At 53.0% G+C, this 22,959-nt stretch overlaps 5 protein-coding genes across 5 annotated transcripts; 2 read left to right on the forward strand and 3 right to left on the reverse strand.

The window, feature by feature from the left end:
• Positions 1-7,901: 7,901 nt before the first annotated feature.
• BDP81DRAFT_393321 (C4-dicarboxylate transporter/malic acid transporter) lies at positions 7,902-9,290 on the forward strand (the record flags this gene model as incomplete). Its single annotated transcript, XM_060587818.1, has 1 exon — positions 7,902-9,290. One exon carries the CDS (start codon positions 7,902-7,904, stop codon positions 9,288-9,290), a length of 1,389 nt encoding a protein of 462 aa, XP_060446226.1.
• Positions 9,291-9,892: 602 nt separating this feature from the next.
• On the reverse strand, positions 9,893-11,452 carry BDP81DRAFT_317294 (heterokaryon incompatibility protein; the record flags this gene model as incomplete). The annotated part of the gene is made up of 1 exon (XM_060584247.1): positions 9,893-11,452. The coding sequence occupies one exon, from the start codon at positions 11,450-11,452 to the stop codon at positions 9,893-9,895; it is 1,560 nt and encodes a 519-aa protein (XP_060446227.1).
• Positions 11,453-16,602: 5,150 nt separating this feature from the next.
• On the reverse strand, positions 16,603-18,157 carry BDP81DRAFT_517043 (uncharacterized protein; the record flags this gene model as incomplete). The annotated part of the gene is made up of 3 exons (XM_060595891.1): positions 16,603-17,311; positions 17,374-17,782; positions 17,822-18,157. 3 exons carry the CDS (start codon positions 18,155-18,157, stop codon positions 16,893-16,895), a joined length of 1,164 nt encoding a protein of 387 aa, XP_060446228.1. The 3' UTR covers positions 16,603-16,892.
• A 1,831-nt stretch (positions 18,158-19,988) lies between these two features.
• On the forward strand, positions 19,989-20,939 carry BDP81DRAFT_393327 (uncharacterized protein; the record flags this gene model as incomplete). The annotated part of the gene is made up of 2 exons (XM_060587819.1): positions 19,989-20,247; positions 20,305-20,939. The coding sequence occupies 2 exons, from the start codon at positions 19,989-19,991 to the stop codon at positions 20,937-20,939; spliced, it is 894 nt and encodes a 297-aa protein (XP_060446229.1).
• A 246-nt stretch (positions 20,940-21,185) lies between these two features.
• Positions 21,186-22,652, reverse strand: BDP81DRAFT_460294 (tRNA methyltransferase complex GCD14 subunit; the record flags this gene model as incomplete). The annotated part of the gene is made up of 1 exon (XM_060593642.1): positions 21,186-22,652. One exon carries the CDS (start codon positions 22,650-22,652, stop codon positions 21,186-21,188), a length of 1,467 nt encoding a protein of 488 aa, XP_060446230.1.
• Between the last annotated feature and the right edge of the window lie 307 nt (positions 22,653-22,959).

Here is a 22,959-nt window from a genome sequence, read left to right on the forward strand (position 1 = left end):
CCATTCCTAGAGTACATTTTATGGATTACTCCGGGCCCTTGGGAAGTATCAAAAACTGAATCCTCGCAGCTGTCACAACTTTGAATAATCTAATCGATGCAAGATCGCACGAGCTTAACGTGAAGAGGGTTATTACTCGAAAGATCGAACGAACCACTGTAAATAATCACGACATGAAAAAGAAGAAAAAGCTGCTCCGTGAAATTTTCGTGAGGATCTCGGATCTTCGACGAGCCTTGATATCAGTGATGCCTTTCAAAGACTTATATCTGGTTGTCCTGAAATAGCTGCGACCGTTGAGGTCACAAACACCAACACAAATAGGAAGCCGATCATCGATGTCGTTGGGATATCGGTGACCGTGATAGGCTGCACAGGGCGGCTGCTGACTTTGCAGCTCACCTTAGCTTATCTAGCTAGCAGCCTGGCAGGCAACTAGAGAGTCAATAATAACCCAGAAGTGAAACTCTTACAGTTCAGAGGTTCGCGGAAACATCAATATGTGGGACTGTTCTAGACAGTGATGGGGCCCTACTGTCTGTGGTACCTCGAGTCGAGGGGCTCTTTGATTGTGGATACCGCGGTGTTAGTGTCTGCGTTGTTCAACTCCTTGAGACAGGCCGGCCCCAGGGGTCACCGTTTCGCAATTGTCGAGGGCGCGGGATTATGGGGCGCTGCCAGCCCCGTTGGATGGAACTTTTTTGATGTTTCTATTCTTATTCAATGGGGAGATAGGGCCTTCAGCGCTCACTTAGACCGGTACGGGATATCTTGTCCGGCAGTCTTTGCTTTTTGCCACACGCACCTATCCAAATTCAAGTTCGGGCATGATAGGCCCGACATCGAAACATTCAAAGTCTACCGATGAAGCCGCCTATGTGATTATTATGGTGACAATGTGTGACACTCGAGAGATGGACGTCGTAGATAGACCATTCACTTTGCTAGCTATGACCAACATCTGCAGTTTCTGGTCTTGGCACCTGCTGGTTATAGACTTCATCAACAGTAAACCGGGGCACTGGATCACCACTGCATATGTCTCCGGTCATGGAGAGCACCTTTCTCATCTCCTTCCATTGACGATAGAAATGCCGCATCAAGAAGTTCGTTATTTTGATGTCTATCCCGCGCGGTATGCTCCCTACGGACACTAAAACGTGCGGTACTCAATTGCAGTGGGCAGACGATTGTCTATCTGACACCATGGCAGGCTTCTTTTTAAGCCAAGACTCTGGTGATAACTTGCCATATTCGTCCAGGGAGGTGCGGGAGGTCCCTAGCTTCCATATACGGGCCTGCCGATGGTGGTTACATTGCAGATATTTTCAACGTACACTTGCGTTTTTTAGTGGTTGAATGTAGCATCGCGATAGATTGCCATGTCAACAGGCGGCGATTAGGATAGATTAATCGGAGGGTGTTTAAAAAAAATCAGACTGAGGAACGAAGCTTATTCTATCCCATCGGGTGCGAGTTAACGTCAGTACGAACATATCCAGTTTTTCTCCAACTGAAAATCTGATTTGAATTTTTGGTTCGTGGGTATAAGGGAAATAGGATCGGATTATCATATAATTCGCTATTTCCCCTCATGAAAATACGTACTCTTGTACTGACGTCAACTCGCACCCGATGGGATATTGCTTTCGAAATTCAGGGCCACGATCCCTTCCGCCCCTGAGCCTTGGCTTCGCTGCACGACTCGTCGACGGTGGTCCGGCCGCCTTTCGTTGGGCGCCGCCGAGATAGCCCGCCGGAAGATACGCCGGACCAGACCCGTCCAGTCGGGTTCCGTGCACGGAGCAGCAAGCGGGGAGGACACCGACATGGAGGGATGGTATTCGTAGCAAAATGTTTGTTGAGTCAGGGCTCAGGGGTTATGGGTTGTCGGGCATCGACGTTGATTGATAACGACATGGAACACGTCCAAACCCGGCCACTTTCACATGGTTGCGAGATTTTGCGCCAGACTCCAGACATCAGTGACCTGGTCCCACCAGGAACACAGCACGGTGACCCGGACATGGGAGACTTGCCGGCCGCATCGGGGCTTTACGGAGCGCCACAAAATTTTCGGTCTATAGGTCGGCGGTTCAATGCTTCATTGAATGCTTTGCAAGTTTTGGAAAAAACGAGAAAATTGGAGATTACGTTTCTCCGCTAGGGGAGGTGCTTGGACTTGTTGGACATGATCCTTGGTTGCTTTGATCTTGGAAAGATCGTGCCTAAAGTACGGATACCTTAAGGTACGTTAAGAAACGATATAAAGAGGAAGCAGAAGACAAAAAAGAAATACCCAAAACGGTCCTCTTCACCCTAGTCTAGCGCGCGCAAACGAGAGCCGGTAATCCGCGGTGACAGGTCCGGGTTCCGTGGGCTAGCGTACAGATAGACAGCGATGGGAAATTTTGGGCAATCTCAATTTCTACATGTACGAAGTACGGAGTACCTACCTACGGGCACCCGATGATCTGCAACTTTGCATGTCTTGGTTCTTGGTCTTGTTTGGACAACCGACAAAGTCCATTACTGCCAAGAAAACTCCATCAATAGAACGCTCCACAGGAGATGTCACGGTGTAGATACAGCAAATGTCCCAGGTTGCCAGGATAATAAGGTATGGGTGATGGATAGTTGATGGATCAAAAGAGTCGTGGTTGACGATGCGACTAGTACCTTTCGACGGCCGGACTGGACGGACAAACTTCTTCCTCGAAAGAAAAGGGGTGCGAATGGAGGCCCTAAGCGTCAACATTCGCTTGGCGGTGGCGCTCACCACTACGGTATGGAGATGTGAGAGGGCGGTGCATCGAGGCAGACCGTGCGATGCGATAGTCGCCGCTTGGTGTTTCTGCTTGTTTCCCTCACGCAGCCTTTTTACAGATGCACACCACCTAGCAAGTCTCGTTGTGGTTGAGTGGGTAAGAAGTGAGGCTCTCGCCAAGAGGTAGTGTCCACTGCCACGGCGGGAAGTTAATAGTTGATGAGTCCGTCCCTCTTATCATCGACATAGACCCTCTTCTATGATGCGGCGGTGCATTGCCAATGTTGCTAACACGGCAGTGGAGGCAGCCGGGCAATGCTTATCGTCGCACCGCGGGCGTTGAGCCGGACGTTTCGAGGTGCGCCTTGGCGATGCGGCGGCGGTGTCGCAGTCAGTCGTAGTGTAGATGTGATCGTCCTGCACTGGTTAGCTGGCACCGCTGGCTGCAATACAACAGTAAGACATGAAGAAAAGCCGCCTTGGACTCCGTTGACCGGTTGTGGGCTTCGCTGAAGCGCCATGTGGGCAAGGGGAAGGTAGAAGATGTGGATTTTCCTACTTGGCGCTGGGCGGTTGGTAGATCATGCCACCCAATCTGGCCAAGAGATTGAGCAAGAAGAAGAAGCTACCGGAACGGGTTGATGCAGATGTAGATGTGCAAACCCGCCGGCGCCCTATTGAAAGCCAAGTCAGCAAGCGAGGAACGTCAAAATATGCTAGATGAGGTCGCATGGGCAGGGCGTTTTGGTTGTTGCACCGGACTTTGCCTCAGAGAAATACGTGCTCTTGAATTGCCTTTATTGGCGATATCCCATTCGCGATGCATCATCTTGGCGTTCCATATACTTTTTGCCTTGAGAGCTTCATTGGGTTGCGGTGCACAATTAACTGCTCTGTGAGGCTGTTTCTGTGTTGGTGTGGAGCAATCAGTGGCGATAGAACGCCAAGTTGCTTGCTCGGGAGATGTGTTGCATTATCGAGACTTTGCTCGCGATTGAACATGAAAACAAGCCGCGATGCGAGTGACAACCGGATTGTGGGTTCAAAAGAAGAAACAAGAGCCAAGAGTTCACGAGAATAGAAACTGGTGGCTCTAGGAGCTTTGTACGTTTAGCATCTCTGATAACGCACATCGTCCAGCTCTCTACCGCTTCAGTCTGCAGGGCCGCCAGCATTCGTCCGAATTACTCAAATGTTTGTGAGCTGCTCCTATCCGGCATCGTGTGGTGGTATTTTGTTTAAGCCTCACACGCAAAGCGAACGGGAACTTCACCGAGCACCTTTGAGAGTCTCTGTGGTCTAGAAATAAGCCAGCTATGATTTGCGGTTGCACTTATGCACACCCTCTTTCTACTCAGTCTGATGGATGGACGGCCAAGGGGCTAAGACATCTAGGACCACGTTTTGTGGCGGCTGTCTGTGTACGGTCTCGTCACTCGCCAGTGTCCAGTGCTCGCTGCCACTAATATCGGTAGGCGTAGCGGGCATTGAACAATGAATTGTCATCACTGTCACTTTAGGCTCGAACGGCACGGCTCTTTGGGCATCCAAGACGTCGATCAAGAGGTGGAGGACCATCAGCAGAAATCTTCCGTGACAAGCAATCTGTCTTTTGTCCATCTTCGTCATCGTCCAAGCTGTCAAAAAATCTACGACCTGCGAATCGACGAGGGCCAGCCACCCATGAAGCTTCCAAGACCCGAAAGTCCAGGGCGCCAGGGGTGGTGAGGTGTGAGACTTCTGAAGTTATGGCCAGGGAGGGCGCACCTGAAAGAGGCAAACTGGGAAGGCAGCGGGACAGGCGGCCCTCTTTTTTGACTTCTATATTAATTTGGACGGGTGGGACAGCCGCAGGCCCGACAGCGGGACAGGCACGGCGGCTTTTCCAGGGGTCATGTTAATGAAGTCTGAGTCTCTAACTCTTAGGTTGAGTGTGGAAATCAAGTTGAGGAAGAGGAGGGAATGGTTACTGATCCCCGTCGAGTGTCACCGTTGGCTGTTCGACGCTTATCTCTGTCCCGAACCAGATCCCTGGTCGCCTTCTTCACATGTCCGGCCAGAGCGGTGTTTCGCCCGGGTGGGTTCCGTCTCCTGAATCCCGTCAAACTTGCGCTGCCGCCGAAAATACACTAAACACTGGAGAGGGAAGAATCCGGGCTCGACGCCAGAGGATCCCCTTCACTGCAACCCCCGGCGGCCCTTCTGCTGCAGTAGACGTTCTGTGTCGAGGCTCTTATTCGGTCCCGACACATTTTCGTCTCCATTGCAAGTGGAGATTCTCGAGTGTTTGGTTAAGGTTGAGGACACTGAACATATTGTGGCAGGGCGATGTTTGCAGATGAACCACATGGAGCATTTCCTCAGTTTCGTCACGATATACGGGAACAATTATTCGAAATGTCAAGCTAGAGTCGGCCTTGGCAAAGATGCGCAGCACTTCATTATGAACGCTTCTTCTTCTCAGTGCGCGAACTGCGGCCAAGACTATAGACACGAGCTGGCAGGAGTCCAATATTGTTGAGGCCGGCTTGGCCCTTTTCGTCTCCATCCTCACAAGTCCATGCGGCGGGCAGCAGCAGCAACAGTCAGCAAACAGGGTAAAGCCAGTTGAGGGCAAATATGCAGAGCACAGGAGTTTGGAAAGAAAAAAAAAAACTTCTGCATGCGAATTCCGTCATTGCTCTTCTCTCATCAACATCCAGTAACGTGTTTCGAGGTCCAAGAGGCGGGTCCTCCCATCTCTTGGCGGCCAGAGCTCAGATCGTGAAACGAATGTCCCGGCTCGGACAGCCGGGGGTCCCCCGTGAGGGATACACACGCATCTGCCCTTCCCAACTCGAGTTGTGCTTGATGCTTGCTGCAGACTGCAATGAAATCGTTGCTCTGCAGCTGCCAGCATCATCCCCCCGTGGTGGCGGCGGCGACGGCGCGGGAGGGAGGGAAAGGGAAGGGCGGACCGCAGCGAAAGAAGCGCGCCGCGCGTGCGCAGACGCCCCCTTCGTCTCTGACGTGCGTCACGGTGCGTGTCCTACATGAATGTCTCTGATGGGCCCGAAATCTGAGATCGGATACAGTACTTCGTACGTTCGCTGCTGCTGCTCTTCACCGCATTTGATGATGTATCCTACTACTCCGTACGTATTCACGACTACGCCATCTGGTATCTGCGAAAGACGTGATGTTCCAGCCCACCCTGAAGCGAGCTTTGGACAGGCGTATGCATGGGCTATTAATATTCCCCGATTCATAACCTACCAGCCACCCCGGCACCCCTGGACGTTCTCTGCGTCTGTGAGTCCGTACGGATAGGTGCAGGAAAAGCAGCAGTTCAGAGAGGGCCATAGGCTAAGATGGTCCCCTCCATTTCCCGTGCTGTGCGTGGGTGATCGACGTCGAGATGGCCCCCATCCACCATTGTTCAGATGAGGAAGTCTTGAAGAATGAATCAAAGAAGCAAGCCAACCGCGGATGTGTGTGACACACGGCCCCTACATGCGAGGATTCGCGGCCTTGGTGTCCTGGCGGCCCCCCGATTGGCCAACACAACCTACCTCTCATTCTCTTTCTGAGTATCTCATACGCACTCCCAGTCCATCTCCCGTCCTGGCACGCCTCTCTCTCATTGCGGCCTTGGCACGGCTACGACCGAACTGCTGTCTTTGCCCAAGCCGTGTCGATCCAGGAGTACCCCTCGGGCCCCAAAATACTTCGAGGCTTGTATCACTTCACATCGATGGGCCTGCCCCTTGACCCTGGCCGCAGGTTCTTCTCTCCTATCAATGTACATCAGCTGCCGCATTTGTGACCCTGGTCTGAGACAGGCGACGGTAGGCGCCCTTCACCATAACTCTCCTTCAACCACCAGCCTGCACATCCTCTTGCTCGCCACCTTGCCGGACCCACGACAGCCAACCCCTGGCCTCGAGATCCTTCCTCTTCTGGCGAACGGTCGTCGCTCATCTGGGTCACCCTGTGCATGGTCGGTCGTGGGGGTACGTCTTGAAAACCCGCGAGCCGGCCGGCCGCCACCACGACGCACCCAAACGCCAGCCCACGTTTCTCTCAAAGAGCCTCAATACACGTCTTTTCACTGCGCACTCACACTGCATACTGCACATATACATCCACAGCAGCAAGCTTGTAGGCCTTGGTATGCAGAACAGCAGAATGTGTTAACACTCGGCCACCGAGCCCAACGTAACCATATGTTACCGCGATGCGGTATTGCCGCCCACCTCGGATCTTCATATCTGTGGATCTTCCTCGTTGCTCGTCCATATCCTCATCTCGCAGCCCAATATTGCGTTCCTTGGCATAAATAGAACGGACACCCTACTACATACGCCCTCCTGCGGGTCTCCCGTCTTAACTTTGAGCCAAATTTGGTGTTGAGACGTGCCCTCTCTCGTACCGCACAGTTGTTCCAAGGTCAGTGAGCCTCACAAACACCTGGAGGAGACAGAGACAGCAGACACATCCATCCCCCTTCTGCCATACAACCTCCACTTCTCAAACAAGGGTGGCAGAAACCAAATACGTCCAGTCTCCAGTTACCGGACTGTCTCGTCTCATACGCACACACTTTGGTGTATTTTTGTTCTCTCTTCACTCCCCCCTGCTTCCTGCTGCTCCTGATGCCTCTCACTTTGACTTGACTGCACGTACCTGTCCCCACCGGACTGATACCCTGTTTTGTCAGTCAGTCTGTATCTATTCTGAGAACCAGGGCTTGGTCTGAAGAACCGGACTCATTACGCACCCTCTCATCTTCTCCAGTCTCCCAAGATATATCATCCGGTCCAAGACCTCCAATCTTAGCATCAATTCATTGGAGCCGGAATCCCCTTGTTCAGCGACAGCAAGTGCCCCTTTTTCAGTTCTGTTTGGTTTTTGGTCAACAACATCACCATCGTCGCCTCCATATATCAACAACTTCATTCCCCATCTTTCCCCAGTTTCTTCTTGTTTGGTCTTTACCCACAAACCGACACTCACTCAACAACCGCATACGCGAGCGAACGACTTATTCTCTGCGAGATTCGACGTGCTTTGCCTGTTTTCTGCTTCGACCGGTCACTACCAGCGAGCATATACACCATCATATAAAAAAAATAAAAAATAAAAGAATTCCACAATGGATCGGAGAGATCCCCAACACTCGGCTTGGACCGAATCCGAGATGTCGACACGCAAGAACTCGGCAGAGTGGCAGACTTCCAGACCAAACTCACCCAAGTTGGCACCACTGGACCTCGGATTCGTCGACGAGAAGAAGGGCAAGGAGAACGAGAAGGACGGCTACAACACATCCATCACGCCCGTCGTGGAAAAGGGAACGACACCTCACGGCGCCGCTCATGGCCACCTGCGCGATGTTCCCGGCCTCGGAATGATCGACATCAACGACCCCAACCGCCCGAGGATGGGCTGGAAGGCGCGTATTCACCACTTTACCTGGGCGTGGTACACCCTCACCATGAGCACGGGAGGTCTCGCGCTCCTCATCTTCGCACAACCTCATCAGTTCCCCGGACTGAGGCAAATCGGTACCGTCGTCTATGTCATCAACATCATCCTCTTCGTCCTCGTCTGCTCCGCCATGTTGACAAGATTCTTCCTTTACCCCGGAGATATGAAGAAGTCCCTGACGCACGAACGTGAGGGTTTCTTCTTCCCAACTTTCTTCCTGTCCATCGCAACGCTCATCACCAGCACGAACCGATACGCCATCCCCGAGAACGATGAGACCCTTGTCTGGGCCATCCAGGTTGCCTTCTGGGGCTACCTCATCGTCACGCTCATGTTGGCCATCGGCCAGTACAGCTTCGTCTTTGCTAGGCACAACTTTGGTCTCCAGACCATGATGCCGACATGGATTCTGCCCATCTTCCCCATCATGCTTACTGGCACCATCGCCTCCGTCATCGCCGACACCCAGCCCGAGATCGCGGCGGTACCTATTGTCATTGCCGGCCTCACTTGCCAGGGTCTTGGTCTGTCCGTCGCCGTTCTCATGTACGCACACATGGTCGGCCGCCTCATGTCCGCAGGTCTCCCTCACCGTGAGCATCGCCCTGGTCTGTTCATGAACGTCGGTCCCCCGGCCTTCACTGCTCTCGCTCTCATCGGCATGGCCAACGGACTCCCCAACAACCTCGACCCTGACCGTGATGGAATCATTATCGACGCCGGTATCATCAGGACCATCGCTCTTATGAGCGCTATCTTCCTTTGGGCGTTGGCTGCCTGGTGGTTCGGCATTGCGACCATCGCCGTCATCTCATCGCCGCCTGTCTACTTCCACTTGGGTTGGTGGGCCATGGTCTTCCCCAACACGGGTTTCACTCTCGCCACCATCACCATCGCCAACCAACTAGGCAACGAGGCGGTGAAATGGTTCGCAACAGGAATGAGTGTCTGTCTACTCGGAGCTTACTGCTTCGTTCTGTACCACCACATCAGGGCGGTTGTTATCCAAGACATCATGTACACCATGAGAGACGAGGACTACAACGACCACTGAGCAAATCCACGGCGCAGCGGATGAGTTGAGGAGAGAGACTGTGTGGGAAACGGGTTGTCTGCGGCTCGATCGCAGGGTTCATAGCAGTACGAAGTTCCGCTCACGGATACGTACTTGCGCAGTCTTGGGCCAGGGTTGGGCTCACTGTTCATGCTTCAATGTTCATAGCGCCAGATCAAGGTCTGGGAGGTTTCTGGCAATATTTCCGCTCTGGCCGAGCGAAAGGAGTTTATCATTTTTGGGGCAGCATATCTTATCAGCGTGCAAAAAAAGCAGCGCGCGAAATTCCAAATTGGATTCTTTTTTTTCACTTTTTGAAATACCCTTCAGTCTCTACCTGACTATTTCCTATCTCTCATTTTCTTGTTGATGTATCAGAGATTGCATTCATACCATCACATCACGGCGGGTATTGGGGGAACTGGCTTTTCTTTCCATAGACTTTTCACAGAGATCGGACGGTTGAACAGAACACCTTTCGAGGAAACACTCGACGAGTACCCCAGATAAAACAAAACTTTGCTGCTCGAGCGCTCCTTTGCCTCCCACGAAACTCAGACGTGTCCTCTCCCCCTCCTCTTGTGAATGGTCGACCAGCCGACTCAAGCAATCAGAAACGTCGTCTTCTCCCGCTTAGTCAACAACTCGCCGTCCATGACTCCATCGCAGTATGCCTCCCCTACGAAACAGTACATCGTCCCGTCTCCGGACGGTCTCAGGACATACGGGATCCGAGAGCCGAGCAGTATCACCACCACATCGCCCGGGCATGCCTCGCCCGGGCCCATGCCCAAGTATCCCTGCCGCGTCATATACGGGCGCTTACCAGACAGCTTGTCCATGTTTTCGCTGTAATTGGACTGCCCCGGAATCTGTCTGTAGAAATCGTCCAAAAGCTGCTGGCGTTCCTCTTGGGGGAAGGACTCGAATGTCAGGGAGAGTAGCCTGAGGACATTCATGCAGTCCTCGTAGTCGCTCTTGACGGCTGAACCGGGTCGGTGGTAGCTGACCCCTTTGGTCCAGTACAGATCTGCCACGGGCACCCTCCACATGGCTTCCGCCTGCCTGTCGTTATGTTCGTAAATCTCGTGGCCAAATCCCTTTGCCGCTGCCTCCTCGCACAAGGTTCTGATCGTCTGGAGAAGTTTGTAGCGGAATTCTCGGTCTGTTTCCCACCTCCATACATCGCCTGTTGTTTCGATGATGTCGACAATCATACCCCGAATCCCGAGCACGCCGCGGTTGTCCGTGGGTACGAGCTCGATCGAGCTCTCGCCAGAAGCCTGCACAATGAGCTTATCTGCGTCCTCAAAGGCGTACAAGTACGAATGTTCCAGTGTTGACCTCCAGTCCGGCACCCAGGATGGCAGCCCCTCAATGTCCTTGGGGAACTGCGAGAATGAGAGCATCTCTATGCGGCCAACACGAACGAGAGCGTGAGCTGCCTCGATGAAGGTGGGATGGCTCTCCTCAGTGACATAATCTGGGGTAATCCCCAGCTTATCCGCATCAGTGGCAATACTGAGCAGCCCGTAGATTCTGTCCCTACTTTGTGTCGCTTGGGCGTCCCCATCGACATATGCCTTCTTCAAGACGTGGTAAAAGTCATCTCCCGGACCTACGCCCTTGAGGAAGTTTCGGCGCCTACGTCTCACAGCCATCAAAGGACTAGAGCGACGGTCTTGGGCCTTTAGCAGAAGCCGTCTAAACTCGTCAGCTCCAGTAGGCGGCACCTCGACCGTCGCCTGCGAGACGCATCCGTCCCAGATAAGCATGGCGAAGGGAATTAAGTCCAGTCTTACTGTCTTATACCCGCAGAGGAAGAACGGGTCGGAACCGAGAGCTTGCTCTTGGATAACCCAGACCCGAGTGAACCACAATCTCTCATTCCAAGCAACCATCTCGTGTAAAAGGTTTTTGAGCTTGGCCACGGCTTTGGCCATTAGGGGCTGGTACTGCATAGACACTGGGTCTTCTGGATTCTCATTTCTCATGATCTTGTGCAACAGCGGCAGCCGCTCCTTGGTGAGATAGCTCTCGATGGCCAGGTCAGCGGCCTCTTGTCCAATCTCTTGCAAACACTCCATAAGGGCATCGGAGTTGTTCTCCGCCGGACCCAGCCAGACAATAACCTGTTCCGCTTTGGTGTAGATCTGGGTCATGAGAGCCACCTGGTTTCCCTTCTCCGCACCATCCTCTTGGTTGATGCAGATCTGGTCGATCCAGAGCGTGACAGGCTCATCTTTACAACGAATATGTCGCAGCGCCGTGTCGAGCGAGGCCGTGATGCGAAAGCTCGCTCCTTCGACGTCAATGCTGTGAGTTGCTCCCGACGTACCCCAGGTGTATGACAGCGCTTTGAATAGCCGCGGCGTGGCGATCGGGGTAGTCGAGATGGCGCATTTGAGAGGGCTCGAGTAGTGAGACGACGCGTTGTCAGAATCACCTTCGTCTGTATTACTGGGTGCTCCGGACGCGGATGCGGATGCGGCGTCAAATCCGTGTGTCGACGGATAGAGTTCGAGAAGTCTGATGTGAGTTGATGCCGAGGGCAGGATTACCTTGTCGTCGTTATAGCTGAAATCAGCAATGTCTTGCTGATCCGGTAAAGGCGGCACGGAAGGCATGGTTGCCGTCATTGTTGGGACGAAGAGCGCGGCTATTGAGGCGAGCACAAGGGAAGCCCATGCATGATGAGTGAATGGTGTTGGGCGGCAGGGTCCTCCCTTTAAGTGTCTCGGGTACTCTAATTCTATAGGGCTGCTAGCTCGTTGGCCAGGGCTGGTCTCTTAATATTTCCACATTTGGCTTTCAGCTGGTGACTATTGACAACGCTACTGCAGGCCATGTCCGGTTTATCCATTTCACCAACTGGAAGCCTTGGCTGAGAAACTGATCATGTGTGCCCGGATTAGGCGTCAATGTCCCAGTCATTTCGAGTCCAGGTTGTTGATGGTGATAGCAGCTGACTTGACCCTTCGGACGATTGGAGGGTTCAAGTTGTGAGTACCTCGAGCGAACTTACCGATGTTCCTACCTAGAATGTAATTACTTTCGTAGAAAATTTCTGGAGTAGAACAGTTGTGCCCGGTTTGCGCGAGACACAGAGTTGATACTCGAGTTTTTCAATTCCACATCTGGTGACGACAAGCCATCAAAGGCAACGAATCTACGCAGAGGAAATGTCATCTCTCAATAGGACTGATTTGTGCGAAAGGCATTTCCCACCGTTCTTGTAAGATTTGATTCTATGCTGGCAAGTTTTGTTCGATACGTTCGCAACTGATAGAGACCTTGGTTGGGAAATAATGCCGATGAGAGGCAGTAAATCAGTCCAGGCTATCAGCTAACAAGGGGGACTAACTGGTGCCTCTCTCAGGGTCTAGTTACTTAACGAGCTTGTTTGTTGTTTGTTTGTTTGTTTTATATTTAACGCCATGGCGGCAAGGGCGCAGCCGCCCTTGCGGCAGACCTCCCGGAGGGTATGTGGCGTGAAGGGTCGCAGGCTCTAGCTATATACTATATAGTACACGCCGTATCCTGACGTCCTCCAAATATTGCTCGTGAGCTACTATGTGTTCTATCTATCCCCAACTAGCAGCCTCCTTCGTGAGGCTGGCCTGCCCACAGCAGAGGTTGCCCTCGAGGCAGCACGACTACGCTTTGCTACGCGGCTACAGAAGGTTGACCAACAACATCCCTTGGTCCCAAGGCTCTGGCAGCAGGGGCGGCAACGGACAAGACTTCAAAGAACAGCTGGCCTCTTACCTAAATGCCCAAGGCCTTTACTCATACAGCCGCAATACCCCCCAGGCTCACAAGACCTCATAGCCCTAGAGCGTAAGGAGGATGCAGCTAAAGCCTTCCAAGCCTGGCTCAAGACCGTACCAGACAATCATACAATCGTCTACTCAGACGGCTCTAAAGCCGCTGATGGGGCCACGGGGTTCGGCTTTGTTATCTATCGCAAGAACAGACGTATAGCCCAGGGCTGCGGCCGTCTCGGCTTAGCAGAGGTGTTTGACGGTGAGGCGGAAGGGGCGAGGGCGGGGCTCCGACGGGCCCTCCATACCTCTCAGGGCCAGCCGATACACATCTGCATCGATAATACCAGTGTCATCCAGGGAATCCGTGGCAAGGTCCCAGACTCCTCACAAGCTGCCTTCTTAGAGATCCAGGAGGTAGCTAGGATATACGATATACGAACCCATTGGTCCCCTGGGCACCAAGATATTAAAGGAAACGAAGAAGCAGACGGCCTAGCTAAGGAGGGAACAACTCTACCAGTCCCTAGGGGCCAACTAGCTACTCTATCAGGTATCAAGTGGCTTGCTAAAGAGCGGCCAAGACGCCAATATAGACGATGGTGGAAACAAGAGGCAACTCCCCGCTATACCCAACTAGGGCTCAAGGCCACCCTTGCTTGCCCTCCTGAACTTAGCCTCCCTAGAGCTGCCCTTCATCACCTCCTTGCGGCACGGTCAGGCCACGGGGACTTTAAACAATATCACCAACGCTTTAACCACACAGAAGCACTACTCACCTGCTCCTGTGGATGGGTTAAGGAGGCAGACCATCTAGTCTACTGCCGAAAGACCCTACTGAGGAGGCAACAGTGGCCCACCCTCTACCCCTACAGCCGCCAGGAGCCCGTAGGACCTATAGGGTCCCTCGATCGCTACTTCAAGGGGCTAATCACTGACTCTGAAGGCTTCCAGGCCTTCCTCTGCGTGACAGACTTCTTCCAGAAGATCTGCCCGCGGTACTAGGAAATAGGTCATAACCTATCCTCCAAACGACAAACTTAACGAGCTTGGTTGATTGATTGATTGATTGATTGCCTTCATTTTATGGACTTGAGTTTTATCACAAAGCGAGGTAGCAAGTGGAAGACTTGTATGGTAGAAAGTGGCTTGATTCCTCTAAGTGGAAGACCCGTATGAGGGTCCTATCTATCCCATCGAGTGCTGCAAGGCGACAGTACATTGGCTCCACATAAGGGGCCCTCTTTTACCCCGCACCGCATCTGGTACATCCACTGCTTGAGTTGCCCCTATGATTTCTACTACGGTACATCCACCAAATCCATCATTACCAATACTCAATTAATGGATTCTGACGATTCTGACGGATCTGGCTGTTCCACGGGCTCGGCGAAGTCGTGTATCTTTGCCCTGCTGCCCGAGGACCTCGCCGCCGCCTGCACTGCCGACTGTACGCCGGAGCAATGTGATAATGCCACTGTTCGGCCCCGCGAGCCTCCGGAGGTTGAGCCCGGTATCCCTGGGCAGTTCGTGCCCTTCGAGGTGCCGCAGCGGCCCGCGGAGGTCCGGAGCCTACCACCGCAGCCGCTGGACCTCCTCCTCGAGTTCGTGCCGGCCAGCCTCGTCGGTCGGTGGGTTAAGTGGACGAATGCGGCGCCGCGCTCGGCGAGGCTGGGCCCGGTTAAGAAACACTCTCGCAGTCTCAAGTGGAGGTCAGCGACTGTAGACGAAGTCTATTTGTTTTTGAGCATTTTGATTTATATGGGCTTACACCCTGAAACTAAAATATCTAAATACTGGTCTACTTCACAACAGACAGAGGATCCTATCCATTTGTTTACTCGATTTATCTCGAGGGACCGCTTCCAGCTCCTCCTCCGCCGCATCCGGATCTTTGACCCGGCCAAGATCCCTGCTTCCGTGCCGTCGACGGCAGGCCGGCGCCGCGGGCAGCCTCGGGAGAAGCAGATGCCGAAGGTGTACCAGCAAGTCAATGAGTGGTCAGCTCACATCCAAGAGACCGGCGACCGCTTCTACCGGGCCGGCTCCGACCTCACCGTCGACGAGGCCATGGTCCGCTTCACGGGCCGGGCAGTGGAGACCACGACGATCCCAACGAAGCCGATCCCAACCGGCTTCAAGGTCTGGGTTCTGGCGCAAGCCGGGTACTCCCTCCGCTGGCTCTGGCACGTCCACGGCGACGGGCCCTGCGGCCTCGTGGCACAAGCCCGGCCCGCAGCCGGCGACGAGGAGGCCCGGCGAACGGCCTTGACGCCAACCCAGCGAGTGGTCACATCACTGCTTTCCTTGCTTCCGTTGGCCACTTATCACGTGTTTCTTGATAATCTATTTGCTTCAGTAAAGCTCTTCCGGGCCCTTCGTGACCAGCGGATCGGTGCCACCGGCACGTGCCGGAAGGATAGTGGAATCGACAAGACATTGGTTACTGAGAAAGAGACTGACGGCAAGGGACTTCCATGGGGTCAACTACACGCGATCTCCACGGCTGACGGGAAAGTATGTTAACCCAAATCACTGTCAGTGGCTATTCCATACTAAACCATTCATCGGAATAACTTCCAGGTCAACCAGTTCACTTGGAAGGATAATGCCCTCGTTCTCTTCCTCACGACGGTCTTCCGAGAGACATCCGACGTTGTACGAAGCCGCAAACGGCCGGCTGGAGATACCGCTGCGAAGAGGGCAGCACGGCAGGTCTTCGGGCCCGAAGTGCGGAAGGATCTCCGGATTCCACTCGCAATCGATGAGTACAATCACCGTATGAACGGCGTAGATACCGGGGACCAAATGCGGTCCTATTACGACTTCAGCCGGCCCGTGAGGCGGGGCAGTTGGCAGGCAATTGCCTGGAACTTTCTCCTCGAAGTCATTATTATTAATACCTTTCGTCTTCAACAATGGGGAGATCCTGAGTGGCCCCGGGTTCAGAACCAGTATGAATGGCGTAGACTGCTTTCTGCCCACCTAATTCAGCGGTTTGGACCATTGGCAGAAGGTCGTCGACGGGGACGTCCAAGGAGGGCAACAGATAAAAGGAACGAGGCAATACCGTGGCAATTACACGTACGAGGGCACAGAAATGCTAATTCTGCTTGCGTGGGTTGTAGTACGATATCGCAAGTAAAAGCGAGGACTGCGCTGGGCGAGATTAGTGGTAATATCCATACCCAACCGCAGCGGCGGAAGTACACGAGGATGGGCTGCCTCGAGTGCGATGTAGCTCTCTGTAACTCAGAAGATTGCTGGTACCGATTTCATACGCAGAATCTCTAATAATTGGAAGTATCTATTATCAATTACGTTGGTTGGTTGGAAAAAGGGGCCCGAAGTGGCCCGATTGGCTGCTCCCCCGCATCTCAATGTACTGTCGCCTTGCAGCACTCGATGGGATATACCGTACAAGACGGGTAATCGGCTTGTGGAAAGCGGTATCGTACGGCAGTAACCGGCAGCGCCACGTGTGGCGCTGCGACAAGTTTTTAATGCCTTTGCCTTCGAGTGTATTGAATCCCTGGTTAGAGTGCGTACTTGTTCTTGTAGGTCTTTCTCAGAAGGGCGGAAAATGCATCAAATAGGTGCTTCTTAGCGAGAATCATTATAATCAGCTCGAACAATTTATTGTTGGCCACATGTTTCGAGGAAAGACGAAGAGGAACAGGGCAGAATCATTCTCATAGCAATGTCATGAATTCCAGAAAAGAGCCTTACCTCAGAAGATACTGCGCGAAGTGCCAGGTTGTTGCCGTATAATCGAAGATCTGCTGAGGGAAGCTTCGATCATCCTATAGTTTCAAGCCCGTTGTCTCTCTGATTATACTCAGTCCGATTCCCTCTCAAGTTCATCAAGCCCTGCAACTCCATATCGTTGGAACATAATTCTTGCCAGCACCTCCGGGTGCAAGACCATCACCTTGACAACTCCAAGAGCCTCATCCTCCATGACTCTTCGCTCCGGAATGACTTCCTTCAGAGCTTTGTCCTGGAGAAAACCCCCTTCCAGAAAACGTCGAATCCACGTCGAGCTGATTGTCAAGGGCGCGGTACCCGCTGGAACGAAACGAACCCAGGTTTCCGAGTCCCCAATCCGTCGGCAGACTTTGATTCTCTCTCCCCCAGGAACAGTGTCGTTGCCGGATTCCATCTTGACTTCTCCCTTGTCGTCATCTGCTGATATGTGCGATTCGGAGATGGCGTCGGTGACTGATTCCATGCTCGTGCCTCTCTTGTGATCACCTGCTGTTACATGTGTCTGTTAGCGTATGTGTTCGTAATCTCAATTGAGAAGTTGATCCATTTACCTTCATGAGGCTGCTCAGGGGCCTGGACAGTCGATAAAAGCAAGAGCGAGTCGAAGGAAGACTTGCGGTCAATGGCTCTCTCCTCGGCCACCTCCGACTTGGCATAGCCGCTTTTCGGGTTCGCAACTTTGGTATAGTCAATGGCATTCTCCCATGACCCATAACCGCGCATTTTATCGAGTTTTCCTCCCAGTTTGAGAAGATCACACGGTCTCCCTGCATTGCTCATGATGGTTCTGTGAAGTCCAGGCAAATTCCATCCATAGGGCTCGTATACACGCGTGGGCACGATGTGATCTGGCCCCACTACCTCAATGAACTTGAGATTGAACCCGTCTCGTTTGACTGATTCCAGAACACGATACCACATATCTTCAAATTTGTCCCTGCCACCGTCGTGAACCCAGTACTACTGAGGCTCATTCGAGCCACCGTGCCAGAGTCGTACGCGGTCGGCCATCTTGAACATAAGCCATTGACGTCTCCTTCGGCACTTGTGAGCCAGTGATGTTGTGCTGACCGGGTATATGATGGCGACGATGACGTTGAGGTCTTGGCTGCCTTCGAATGCCCGTCGGAGAAGGTTGTAATGGCCCAGGTGCGGCGGATTGAAACATCCCGAGTAGACGAGGACGTTATTTTCCTGACCCTTCTTGAGCTGAGGTCTTCCCGGGGCGGACCTTGGACCGAAGACATTCGTGTGGTGGCAGCCTATCATGGAGGGGGTGGGTTCGCAAGAACATGCTCCATAGGCATCTGTGAGGTATTGTCCTAGGTCCTTCATCTTGATTCTCGGGAGGATCGTCATTCTGCGGCGACATTCAAGCGTTTGGGCTGTTGGCGACGGAATGGATATGCTGCTGCCGAATCGGTGTGAAGTGGAAAAAGATTTTATTTTCTGTCAGTTGCAAACCTCAACTTGAGTCGGTCTTAGGGCCGCTAGGATAAACACGTGACCAGCTGTTTGTGTTTTCTGTTTCGTTTCTACAAAGGTATACCGAGTCCCGGATTCAGTCACTGTAGAGCGTGGCCAGTGGCGGTTGATAGTTGTCGAGGTAGGGTAGCGGGGTGGCCAAACAAATCATAGCCAGGAGAGATGGCTCGTTAAGTATGCTAGTCGTAAACTTGAAAGTAGCTGCCGTCGAAGGTCTCCTTCAACCATGGAAGCTTCTTTGTTTTGGGGACATGTGCGAAGTAATGTTGAGGTTACATTTATGACATCTCCCGAATTTGACACAGCAAGAGAATATCAATACGCGAGAATAGCTGCACGGAACAAGGCTCTCAACATAACCATCCACAACACTCGCCATGGCCCAGGGGAGACTATTGTGTTACCATTGCGCTGATAATGATACAGCCACCTACATCTTTACAAAGGATTGTGATATGATATGTGATGACAATACTGATCCGGCATAAGAGTCGTCAAGGAAGGCAAAGTTCACCAGTAAAATATGACTACGTTGATGAGTCTCCACTTGGCTTGCGGCATCCTGCATCTTTGTTTATCAAAATCTTAGTGCTTATCATTGAAGCTTTCCTTAAGGTATGTACCTTATGACAGAATGAAAACCTTTGAGTACTTAGGTAGCTTCCGTGGAAGGCTCTCACACACCATCGATCTGGCGGGAATGAACTTGATCTCTGGGCCGTGTATGTACCTTATGACAGAATGAAAACCTTTGAGTACTTAGGTAGCTTCCGTGGAAGGCTCTCACACACCATCGATCTGGCGGGAATGAACTTGATCTCTGGGCCGTGACTAAGGTTGGACCTCCAGATCCACGAAGGTGTGCACGGCGAGAGCCAATTTTCGTAATCGTCGTCAAAATGTTGGGTTCGCATCAACCTCAGTCACCTGTCGTAACAAATTAAGAATGTCCAAATTTAGTAAAGTCCCAGTAAGATCGGCTTCCTAATCTCCTCTCTTTGGCAAGAAATAGTTTCATAAGGCTGTAGATGCGGATACGACACTGAATCGGAGAGATATGAAGCTTAGAAACCATCCAGAAAGAACACGTGTTTGAGAGCAGATGCTGACATGATTACGTACTTTCTGGTTAAAGAAAATGAGTTGAATGTCATTGCCGCTTGTCGGTGTTCCTATCCGGTCGCCAAGACACTTCAAGGTTCATCATCGCAGGCTTTAATCTCTGTTGAAAACCTTCACATCCTAGCTCAGTGAGCACAAGTGTCAAGCGTTTGAGTCCATCTCGCTGTACCAGTAAAATTTCTCGCGATAGATGTCTTCTAAAGCTAGAAAGTAACAACTGTTCATCCAAGGAAGATGTGATACGTCAGAAATAAACTCATTGATGAGTGACGGGCCGCCCCGGTGGAAACGGGGACCGGGCGTCCCACTACGGCCCCGCTAAGTTCTGCACCGGTGGACGGGCCACGGCACTGATACGCAGAGCTTAGGTTGGAAAGCTGTGGGAAGGACCCCGCACTCACTCACTCACTGTACAGTCATCGGCCGCCTCACTTGTCCCGGCCCGAGAATCGCAACTCTCGAAAGTTCCGCTCCCGCTCTATCACTTCATTCCTCCAACTCATCACAGACCCAAGGTGTGACTTGCTATTTCATCTTCTTCTCATTTTATTCATCGAAAATGGCCTCGCCACTCAGAATCGGCTATGTGCCGGAGCACTTTTCCACGCCCCTCTATTTCGCCAAAGAGCACTTCGGCCTCGATGCCACCTTGATTCCTTTCCCCTCCGGAACAGGACACATGATCACGGCCATCCGCGGCGGCGAGATCGACATCGGCATCGGTCTCACAGAGGGCTGGATCGCAGGCCTCGGCAAGGAAGATGCCCCTGGAGATGGTGGCTACCGTCTCGTCGGCACATATGTCGACACGCCCCTCTGTAGGTTTCACCGCATAAGGCCAGCTTCTCAGAAAACTACTAACATGAAGACAAAAGGCTGGGCCATCTCAACTGGAGCCAAGCGTCCCGAGATCGCCTCAGTAGACTCCCTCAAGGGCGGCAAAATCGGTGTCTCCCGCATCGGCTCCGGCAGCCAGATCATGGGCTTCGTTCTCGCCGACCAGCATGGGTGGCTCACCCCGTCCACCGCGCCCTTCTCAGACACGGTGATCCTCAACAACTTTGAGAACCTTCGCAACGCCGTCAACTCGGGCGCCGCCGACTTCTTCATGTGGGAGCACTTCACCTCCAAGCGCTACTACGACTCGGGCGAGATCCGCCGTGTCGGCGAGATCTACACGCCCTGGAGCAGCTGGAAGATCGTCGCGTCGACGGCGCTGGCCAAGGAAGGGCAGAAGCTTGACGCGAGGATCAAAGACCTGTTTGAAAAGCTTGACAAGGGCGTGAAGCACTTCAACGAGAACAAGGACGAGGCTGTCAAGTATATTAGCACGCACCTTGACTACTCTGAGAAGGACGCTAAAGAGTGGTTGAAGACGGTCAAGTTTACTGATGGTGTTGAGGGTGTCAAGCCCGAGGTCGTGAACAACACGGTCGATATTTTGAGGAAGGCTGGGGTTTTGGTCGAGGGTAAGGGGAGACAGCCTGAAGCTATGGTAGCCAAGGACTGAACAACGGGTCAAATGAGATAAATGTTCGACGATGATCACCATCAACATGTTTATTGAATCACTGGAAAAGAATGAGGCCGGCTTCGTATATCGTTGCACACACAATCACTGTGAGTACAACTAAAGAAAAGTCGATGCAATCGTCTTAGCTCATGAATTACCACCACACTCCTGGAATGTGGCCCTGATACTGATGCTAGGGTATCTACCACTTGCATTGGTCGTTAACAACTGTTACAGATTCGCCTAGGCAGCCTGGGCCTTCCCAGACTTGCCCTTCTTTCTTTTGCCCTTGCCTGCGAGGAGATCGCGCTTCTCCTGCTTGCGCGTCTCCTTGTCCTTGGCTCCAATAACACCAGTCTCTGAGCCGCACGGCCACTTTGCGAGAACGGCAGCCTCATCCTCTTCGCTCCACTCACGCGGCAGCACGGCGAAGACGAGGTAGGATGTATGTGTCTTCAGTTCCGGCTCTGCGCGGTGGATAACGCGACCCTGCAGCCACGGCTTGCCCGCATAGGGTCCTTCTTCTTCTTCACCATTCGTAGCTTCTCCCGCTTGGTCCACGTCCATGGCGTTACCCGCCGGCGAGTCCTCTGCCGAGTTGGGATCTGCTGGGTTGTGATACTCTCTCGTTCTTCTCTCAATCTCACGAAGCTTGCCGACTGCCTCGCCCACGTCGCGTGCGCTCGCCGCGATACCGCGATCAGGCTGGCTGTATCCAGCACGGTCCCGGATAACGTTGAATTTCTTGTGGGAGATCTCAATCATGTCAATGTCCACCCATCCCAGTTGTCTCATTGTATTGATCGTCCTTTGGACCTGCTCGATGCAGGGAGAGAAAGTGCAGATGTAGACCGACTTCTTGGAATTTAATGGAGAAACCCATTCTTGTGTCTCGCCTTCGGTATCTTTTGACGCTGGCTTTCGTCGTGACAGATGGGGGAGGGCCTCCCAGGGTGCGGGTAGATCGAGGAACACCGACTCTGCCTCGGGGCTTTTACCGTCCACCAGGAAGCCGCCGTTGTAAACGTCTCGATGCGAGAGCTTCACGATGCCCTCCAGTCCGTGCGCGGTAATCTCTTCCTGCATCTTCACGTAGCGATCCTTGTTGAATTCGAAGCTGAAGACCTTGCCCTTCCCTCGGGTGTCATCCTCGGGGTATCCGCTGTAAACCGCGCGAGCTGACGCGTGTGTAAAGCTACCACTGCCAGCGCCAGCTTCGATAATATGGGTACCGGGTCTCGCTCGTATGCGCTGGAGGACGTAGCTGTAGTCGGGGGTGTAGACGACTTGGGTTCGATGGGGCAGGCCCGCGGTCCAGAGCTCGGCGGTGGGCTGTAGGATGTGCACGAATCCGCTCGCGGCGGTGGCCGCCTTCTTAGGTGGTGCACTGGATTCCGCCTCGGCCTCATCCCCCGCTGCTGGTGTCGATGCGTCGGTTTCCTCTTCCTTCCTCTTGCGCTTGCGGCCTCTGGAGCCAGTGTCGACAATTGAGGCGCGAATTTGGGATCCCCATGGTACGTTGATCAGGGTGGAGTGAGGGAATGAGCCGAATCGTGTGTTGAGCACAGCTCCTTCGGCATAGCCATCGACGGCACCAGTTGAATCTTGGAGGATGAGAGGAACGAGGTTGTCGCGAGAGAGCTGGACAATGGCGATGGAATTGGCTGATGTCCTAGGGCCAGGCTGAAGGAATGGCGATGGTTTCGTCATTTTGCTGATTTCGGTTGCCATTGTGGCTTGTAATCAGCTTGGCGACGTCGAACCAGGATGATTTCTGGACAATTGGAGTGGTGCAAGAAGGCCAGCCAAGAATGCAGGTTTGGAGACAGTGGAGGAAAAACTTCGCGAGGCTGAGGAAGAAAAAGTTGACCGTGGCTTAGCGCGGGGCAGATGTGGCTGGAGAGGAAGTCGACCACTCAGATGTTGACACAGCGCCCCAATTGACTGCGAGGCTGACGATGGTGTCACACCCGCCTTTTTTGATAGGTGTGCGGCTATTTGCTCCCTCCAACACAGT

This window comes from Colletotrichum phormii, assembly GCF_030913505.1.
Source record: "Colletotrichum phormii strain CBS 102054 chromosome Unknown BDP81scaffold_8, whole genome shotgun sequence".
NCBI lineage: Eukaryota > Fungi > Ascomycota > Sordariomycetes > Glomerellales > Glomerellaceae > Colletotrichum > Colletotrichum phormii.